The sequence below is a fragment of the Porites lutea genome, chromosome 12, assembly GCF_958299795.1.
Source record: "Porites lutea chromosome 12, jaPorLute2.1, whole genome shotgun sequence".
Lineage (NCBI taxonomy): Eukaryota > Metazoa > Cnidaria > Anthozoa > Scleractinia > Poritidae > Porites > Porites lutea.
In genome coordinates this window covers 20,723,609-20,732,563 of record NC_133212.1, presented here as the reverse complement: position 1 = coordinate 20,732,563, position 8,955 = coordinate 20,723,609, and the positions used below count along the sequence as shown (strand labels likewise).

Genomic DNA, 8,955 nt, shown 5'->3' with positions numbered 1-8,955 from the left:
GGACCGAAATATTCGTCGACCGGCCTGGGTATTAAAATAAAGCCCTCAAGCAGGCTCATTACCCACCCTGCCACGCAACATTAACGTTTTTTATGGAATAAAAACTTCATAGAAACACGTCGAAAATCCATACCCCTTTGCGGAAACGTTTCGCTAAATTGGAGGTTGGACACCATTGACCTTTTTGCCCAAAAAGGTTCGGTTACGAAAGAAAGAAAAAATTTAACGCCCCACTTATGTTTATCTTATGGGTAATTTGTTAATTGTGTGAGTTTTTTTTTACCTTGGTAACGCACCAGGGTCACGTTCTTAAAGGGATTGAAAGGTCTAAATTATCAGTGTGATGTCTAACTTATTGTACCTTCCTTTCATTCGCAACGTACACCAGTATTGTAATGTTCTTGTTTGCTACCCTAGGATTGTTGAGCGTTTGGTCTAACCTGAGACCATCAGGTGGGTATTTGTAACAATTGAAATCCTTTGTAGGGTTATTGCAGTGACCGGTGAAACTAGCATTGCAACCGGACATGGCAAATATTTCACCGTTGTATGCGGTTTACACATTTGTTCACTGAATGGGTTTGGTCAGACTATTTCCCCGAACAAGTTTTTCTCTTTTACGCAGCTAGTTGAGATTTTTTTCTCTTTTGAGTTTTTATCCATAGTAGGACATCGATAAGCATCCAAAAGCAAAATTCCACGAGGATTATTGTTTTAGGGTGTTTTAGTTATGACGGCTGAGACGTTTCACGATGAAAAGCCATTCAAAACTTTGTCGTTGGCCGATTTCTATCATTCCGGTTTTTCAAGGTTAAGTATAAAGGATTGGGTGTTAGATATTCTTGTTGCTGGATTCCGTTTCGCTAATAAATTCTTTCTTAATTATTCTGCTCAGTATACTCGGACTTCCTGTTCAAAACGGTACAATATCATAATCTGAGGTTGCGTGATCAATGCTTTAAAACTATTCGAGCTTGGTAATTAATGCCGGAAGTAGCTATACATTCATAATGCATAACCTGCATTTACAGTATTTATTAGTAATTTATGTTTATCGAATACCCTCTCGTATTATTCCAGCACTTAATTGAAAAGCGAACTTGAATTCCAAGAGAGCTTTCCTCATGGGGTAATGTCATGCGCGATACGCCTATGAGGGTCGAGACTCCAACGGTGAACTCAGCCGTATTGTCAGATAACACTGACACGCAACGGGCTAATTGTCCAATCAAATGGACGTAGATTTGATTGGCCGTTGCACAGCTACTTGTTCCAATTCGCACAAGTACAAGCAACAGGGTCACAAAATTACATGATCGAAAATATCTTACTTTCCAGGGACTTTTCGTTGGCCATCTGGTACATACGGGATACCCAAACCCACATCCGGGTGTCCCGAGGATGACGGTTTCCAATGGAAGGAAGGATGGAGATCCCAAGACACAAATGGAGTAAATTCAAAGAACTCCAGGTCTCCAGAATATCACCTAGATGGGAAAGTAGACAACACGAAGGTTCAAAGGTCATTCTGCATAAAAAACGATACAACAAATGATAGGAACAGACCCCCCTGGCCTCCAGGTTAGTAATTATCAAAGGAAGGCATGTTATTAGTTTTGTTTGTAATCCATTATTTCTGATATAAGTACAATTGAACCTATCTTGACTTAAGCGCTCACCCATGGAGATAGGTCAGCGGTATCCATCATGGAGGGACAGTTCTGGGTTTCAGATACTTCGTCACTTTTTCTAAACTTTTAATATCATGATCACTGTGCGCGTAGGTCAGCCGTTGATTAAGTACCGAATTGACCAATAGCAGCATAGCGGTAAATCGAGCACCGGAAGTCGTTTTCATTTGACGTTGCGTTTATTTGGCGCTGGTGTTACAGACATGTGGCAGTTGAAAAAAGGTTCCCGTTAGCAGAAGATAGACTCAGTGGAGTGTTCAGATCAGGAGTTGTTTCCTTATAGCAGTGCACAAGACTTTTAGTCCTCTTTTCGTTCTTATTATGAAGAAACTCTACGATCGTTATGTAATATCGAATTAGATACCGAGATGCATGAATCTCTTTGTGAATCTGGTTACGTTAACGTGCAGGGACACTCCAGACTCGTTTTGGATTTCTACATCTGGGAATTGATGGACAAATAAGTTAAAACCCTTTAAGTGATTTAATTTATGCTCCCTTAGCCCCAATCTCTCGGAGTGCAAGAGAAACTATTATATAGCAGTGTGGTTACTAAATTACCGCCGTATTCTTTCAACAGGAAAATACTGCATTTACAGAAAGAACCAGTGTCCTTTTAAAATGAAAACGGGCTTTGTCTACTGGGATGATCTTGATCCAGATGGCGTAAATAAAAAGAATTTCAATGATAAAAATGGGACGCTTCCAGATGGCATATACGACTGCAACACAAGAATTGAGTTTTGCTGTAGAACAGACGGAAACAAAAATGATGCTATCGTTCTACCCTCTGAAAAACCATTTTTCCTTCTTGCCTATGAGTCGCCAAAGTGTCAGATGGTAAAGTGGGTTACAGTGAGGCCTGAGTGGATATATTACGATACAGAGGAACATAGAAATGCAGATAACCGCAGCGGAGCATTTCCCTATGACGCTGGTGTAAATCATCCAACTATATATTACTGTTATTATCATGGTAAGTAAATCTTTCGGGTGGGGAGGTGGGGGGGGGGGGGGCTGTTACTCCCATATATGGGGTAGATAGGTATGGCCGCCCGATAGTGTATGGTTTTTGAGGGTCTCCATCCTAAGATAAGGTTTCATTTTTGCCCTTGTTGGCGCTGTGTTCTTGGTATGATCATTAGATAGGGTACCGTTATTATATCAGCTAAAAGAGAGTAAATGCCTTTGTACACGACGAATAAATCATCTGTGAAAACTAAACTTTATCTTAGAGTATTAGGAAAGCGATTCATGGAAGATTGGCATGTTTCCATTAAATACTTAGTTTCTGTCTTTCCCTTGAATTGGGTCTTATTTTCCAGGTTTGGGCCTCAAATAGAGTATCAGTTTTCGTTTATCTCATGCTTAAATAAGGGTCAGGGTTTAAGACCTTGAGCGGTACACACCTGTCCGAAATTAATGGGAGCACCCCCTGGTGTAAATTTCGTTTCTACTACTAATAAACTTCAAATCGTAAATGTTTCATTACCGATTACCTTCGCGGCTTTTCAGGGAATTTACAACAATATATGGTTGGGGCACGTTTGCCAAACTGTTTGTGGAGCAGTTTACAGTCAATGAAGGAATGAGTTATGAATGCCCCTTACTAGCTACGAGTGTAAAATTTAGATAGATCACCGGGGACTACGACCCCAGCTTCTTAGAAACAGTGACAGTATTGTGTGATTGGAAAAGCGTCAATACCGATGATATTTATCTTAAGATATAATATTTTGCACTTGACGAATGTGCGTGGGTAGCCTGTGCATGTTAAGCATACATTTATCTTTCAGGTTGTAACAAGACTCTAACTGGATTGAACGGCACTTTTCACTCACCAAACTATCCAAACAAATACCCGGATGGACAATACTGCTCCTGGAGGATCACAGTCAGCCCAGCCCAACAAATCCACTTAACTTTCACAGACTTCAATCTGCAAAACGAAAATAACACGGACGCTTTATATGTGTTTGATGGAGAAAATTCCACAGCGGAGGTGCTGGGAGTATTTTATGGAAGTTACTCTCCCCCAAAAGAAGGAACAAACTCTACTTCAAACCACATGTTCATAATATTCAAGTCAGACAATAATGGCTCCTACACCGGCTTCAATGCCTCTTACAGTGCTGTTAATTATTCAGGTAATGATCATGTACCTCTTATCAAACAACTTCGAGGGTTCTTACTGAACGTTATGGACCAAGCGTTCTTTCCAGTGATCCGTAACTCACAATACGGACCAAGAATACAGGCCTATAAGTTAATTGGGCGCGCAGAACAAGAAACATTCAAATTTATGATCAATAATATCACATGTACTACACGAGAGATTAATAATGGAAATTTCCTTCTCTTTAAAGGAAACATAAAATTTCTCGGTAGGTCACGTGGCATAACGTTATTGTATAGACAGAGGACAAAAAACGGAAATAAATAGGCAGTTAATTATCTTCTCCGCTTATTAACCCTTTAGCCCCAATATCCCAATACAAATTCTCCAGATTGACCTCCATATATTTCCTTACCGAATTGGTTCAAAGAATTTGACAAAAGATTAAAGCATTTTCCCTTTAGTGATCACTTTATTCATTCTCATCAGCTTTTCTCTTGACTATGTATTGATATCGTTAAGAGAAAATTGATGCTGGTCACTCTTGAGACTTAAGAGGGTAAAGGGGCTTTTCAACGATTATGAAAGGAATTAGGTATGTCAATTGAAACATAACAAATTAAAAACTTCAAGTGTCAGAGAGAAACCAGCGAGCTATTTACAAGTGAAACCGTAATCAGGTTGAACTCGGGACCTACAAAACAACTCAGAGCCAGGCGTTGATAGAGCTAGTTGATCCCGGAGTGACCGCGTTAAAACCTAGCGGTCTAAGCTATCCGGGAATGCTTCGCCCCATATAAAGGAATCCAGACTATGGAATACGGGAAATTTTTGCTTATGGAATCCGGAATCCCGGGATTCGGAATTCGGAAAACAGCCCAAGGAATCCGGAAACCCATCAACGACTAGAATCCAGAATCAAGTTCCACTGACAAAGAATGGAATCCAGTACCTTGAAACCAGAATCAAAGACCGTCCTGGATTCCCTTACTTTGGGCGACATGCTTCCTTTACAAATCATGCCTCTTTTTTTCTCATTAGCTCCAACTGCTGCACCTAAGACTACGCGTGTGCCGGAAGTGACGCCATCTCGAAAAGTAACTCCAAAACCTTCAGGAACGACAACAGTAATAGTGGAGTCGTCTTCAAAATCAGGCGGGAAGACAGATTACACTAAAAAATCTAAGGAGGAAGGTATCGAACACAAATCGTTCTTTATTTCATTCCCATATTCGTTATAAGCAGAGGCGGGAGCTTATCATGCCCGAACCATCATAAGTATCTCCCATCATACTTAACCTTCATCGCGTAATTTATATGCTGTAATCTTGTTAGATACGGTATAATAAGGTAAAGTTATAAAGCTACGATGGCCCAAGAACAAATGCCTTTAAGGTATAGTCCACTGTGTGCATCTTAGTAGTACGAGACAAACGAACACACACACTGTCATATGCGGCGAAACGTCTTTCCTTCTTGAGAGATACCGAAAGAGGCCTTATTAGACTCGACTGGTAGTGTAAAGCCGTCGGCTTAGTTAGTGCCGTTCAGCTAATAAGGTTGTAATGCAGACGGGTGCAATACCAACAATACTTTCCGCAACACCAAGAAACAGCCTAATGGGGAGATCAGACCAACATTTTCAGCGACAGCACCACTTCACTTCGGTAGTGAGCAGAACAACACCTATCAACGTAAACCACGCCTTTCTCTAACTTCTTTGCCGTCCTCTGCACAAGATGAAGTTTTAAGCTTCTTAAAAAAAGGCCAAGGCGTATTCAGAAGGTGCTCTTTGGCTTCACTTTCATTACCAAGTTTCAAAGCAACCTCGTTTCCACTCCCCTACTCGGCCCCCAAAACGAGAGAGGACCCTGGGAACAATTAAGGTTGGTTTGAAAGGACGAACTTTGATGCGTCAACTTTGTTGACGCCCGTAGGAAAAGCTCCCTTAGTGAAGTACTGTCTTTTTGATCTAGGTGTAAATTTGTGTCTCTAACAGGTAACGATTTGCTGGCCATCATCGTTCCAGTGGTGGCATTGTCTTTTATTCTTGCCTTTTTGGTAGCAGGATTACTTTATTGCAAAAGGTGAGATATTGTTGAAGACTGGTTCATAAATAAAACCACAGGGGACGTTTACATTTGACCTAAAAACTGATAGAGTATAGTACTCTTTATTTCATAGATCGTTTTCACTCACGTGGTTAGCAGCTAAGCAAATTTCTTGGAATAAAAGAAAGTTTTTTTCACGAGGAAAGAATTCAATCCCCACAGAAGTTTTCTGAACACCAACATGGCCGCCATTTCATTGTTTTGTACCCAATGTGGACGCCGTGACGTCATGTGAAAACGATCATAAGGGTTAGATCCCATTTTCCCACGTTTCACTTTCACCTCTCATTTAAGGCCTTTCTTAACGGCAAAATTTGATTGTGAATAATCTGATCTTTCTGTTCGTTATAGAAAAAGAGTGCGGGAAAAAGAGCAAGCAATTCCAAAACTTCTGTTTTACTCAAGGTAAGCATGCCAGTACTTTTCTATCAAAATTCCGCCTCTAGATCCTCCACAAACGCACTTATAGATTTGTTGTCACTGTACGGTCGGTAAGGTACCTTGCATTAAATTATGATTATTAATTATTTTCGTGGGAACATGAACCAGTGAATGGTATAGCTTTAATTTCACGCAATTATCAAATATGGCGAAAAAAACTTTGGGCAGGGCTACAAACATTTTCTAATTATTGGTTTAGACGATTTCCCGTTTATTATCCCGTTTATCAGCCGTTTAGATTTACTTCAGTAAATCATGTTGCCATTGTGTTTATTCCGTTATTTAATTGCAATAAAACAATCCTAATTTAATTTATTTTATCTGATATGTACTTTTCATTTTTTCTTGTAGTTCCACGCCCAGTTTAAATACAATTGGATGATCACCACGGAATGGAAACAGGCGGTTTATGAGCCAAGCGAGGGGAACGTGGCATTTTGCACGAAGCGCAAGACGAGGGGAGGAGAAAAAAACAAAGCTTTATTTTTTGTCCTCATTTTGTATTCCCCTTCACGCTCGTCTCAAAAATACCGCGTTCACCTCGCTTGGCTCATGAAGCGCCTGTTATGCAGGTTAGAAAGGAAACAAGATTGCCAGCAGTAAAACGTTTCAGGAAAATTGACCCACCGTCCTGTTCTTCACATTTAAAGCGCGGTGTCCGCGAGACGAGCATGGGTAATTTGTTCACTTAGTGGTCGTGTGTTCGTTGGCCATGGGAGACTAATATCTCTGAGGGGACAGGGTTGAATGTTGGCGTCGCCCTAAGAGAAGCTGAAAACAAAATCAAATGTAGGGAAAGGGTTGCTTAAGGGTAGGGCTTAAGGGCTAAGGGGAGGGGTAGGTGGGTAGTTTCCCAGAAATCTAAATTGATCCGAAAATCATACCTCTTAAGGTTTCTGTTCACACATAAGAACGGTTGTGGCGGCGCGATTTCTGCGACGGAGGGAAGCTGCGCCGCGTCGTTCTCGAAAGTGGAGAGTCACATATCGGATAGGTTTTGTGCCATACTTTGGTGCAGTGTGAACACCTATTCGGCCTGTTGCGGAAGTAAAGCGAGGATTGGAACTCACTGAGGCGAATTTAGTGCACCAAACCCTCTCGGCCAACCGCGCCGGCGCGCTGTTTGATGTGTGTGAACCCGGACTTTGGGGCTGCACTGGGCCGTTGCTGTTGATGCTATACCATATGGCTTTTTGTGGCACCGCGAAAAGCTATCCTACAAAATATACCCGTACCCTATACTGAAAAACGTTCGCGAAGCGCGAAATCTTGCTAGCAGACCGTAAAATTCCGAAAATAAGTCCTGGGGCTTATATTTTTCAAAGGCCCTTTTTGAGGGGCTTATTTTTGGAGGGGCTTATATTCGGAGGGGCTTATCTACGGGGGGAAATTTGCGTTCCAAAATCGATTGGGCTAGCCATATAGTTGGAAGTAAATTTACCGTTTTTGCTTTGTTATACTTTGTATTTGAGGGTAATTTTCCAAGTACAAGCCCCCGGGGGGCTTATATTTGGAGAGGCGATTTAACGGAGGGTTTTTTGCGTTACCGGTTTGGGGGGCTTATATTTGGAGGGGCTTATACATGGAGGGGCTTATTTTCGGAATTTTACGGTATGTTCCACTATACTGTTATTTCAATTTTATTAATTAATGAATTTAATGAAATCCAACTCCAGAGGCGGGTACCTTCAAACGGGTTTATAACCCTTTTGATGCATCTACTCTCACTGTTGGTTAACTTTTAAATAGATTTTTTCGTTAATAGGGCGAGGGAGTGCGAAGTTTCCTTAGCCGAATTTGCCGCATAACGCTCGAAACCAGTTTTCAGAATTTTATAAAGTTTAGTCTTCTCTTAAAATGGCTGTAAGGTATTTCTTGACAGTAAATGAAAACAAGAGAGGACAATAAAATAAAATGATATTTTGGAAAAGCAATCTGATGATCACTCGATCCGTGGCTTGCACTCCTTGTCCTGCCGACGCCCACTTTTCCGGATCACATCACGCGTTCTATTCTCCCTGGACATTGTTTCCGCGACGTCCTGACTATCTGAGAGCCTGGAACGGGCTAGAAACGGTTGCATATTCGCAAGCTACACAGCACGTAGCCTGAGAAAACAGCCCAACATTTCTCGACGCCACCACTCCCACCCCCCTCCCCCCACCCCCAACCCGGAATGATCAGTGGCGAGGTACGCAGACTTGTGTGTCGCGAAATGTCGGCCTTTTCTCAGGCTATGCAGTACGCGACGTCAAAGAAAACGAACGACCATTTGTTGTCCAGTTGTTTATCAAAACAATAGAATCTTTGCAATTCTCTTGCGTTATAGGCTTATTTATGACGAGAGAAAAGGACATTGCGGTTTGATCTCTGGATTTGAACAGTTATATATTGTGGCCGAAACGGACAAAAAACACACACACACCTACAAAATTGAGCAGATAAAAAACCACTCCGTGGATATTCTAAAACCAAGCCATTATTATTATTATTATTATTATTATTACTATTACTATTAATATTATTATTAAAAAAAGAATCACAAACCCAAAACAGACTCAACTCGAAACAGGATCACAAAAATAAAAATGTAAAC

The 8,955-nt window shown here is 41.1% G+C and overlaps 1 protein-coding gene across 1 annotated transcript; it reads left to right on the top strand.

Moving 5' to 3' along the window:
• The first annotated feature begins 299 nt into the window (after window positions 1-299).
• On the top strand, window positions 300-6,850 carry LOC140922022 (uncharacterized). Its single transcript, XM_073372053.1, has 8 exons — window positions 300-453; window positions 1,339-1,581; window positions 2,272-2,667; window positions 3,488-3,838; window positions 4,849-5,001; window positions 5,807-5,894; window positions 6,270-6,323; window positions 6,711-6,850. The coding sequence occupies exons 1-8, from the start codon at window positions 396-398 to the stop codon at window positions 6,739-6,741; spliced, it is 1,374 nt and encodes a 457-aa protein (XP_073228154.1). The 5' UTR covers window positions 300-395; the 3' UTR covers window positions 6,742-6,850.
• Window positions 6,851-8,955: the final 2,105 nt, after the last annotated feature.

What these genes read in the sequence shown, in the direction of transcription:
- LOC140922022 (XM_073372053.1), top strand. Translation starts at nt 396, where the DNA reads ATGTTCTTGTTTGCTACCCTAGGATTGTTGAGCGTTTGGTCTAACCTG. An exon ending in GTCTAACCTGAGACCATCAG is followed by an intron (nt 454 to 1,338) that starts GTGGGTATTTGT and finishes CTTACTTTCCAG; the next exon opens with GGACTTTTCGTTGGCCATCT. An exon ending in TAAAAAATCTAAGGAGGAAG is followed by an intron (nt 5,002 to 5,806) that starts GTATCGAACACA and finishes TGTCTCTAACAG; the next exon opens with GTAACGATTTGCTGGCCATC.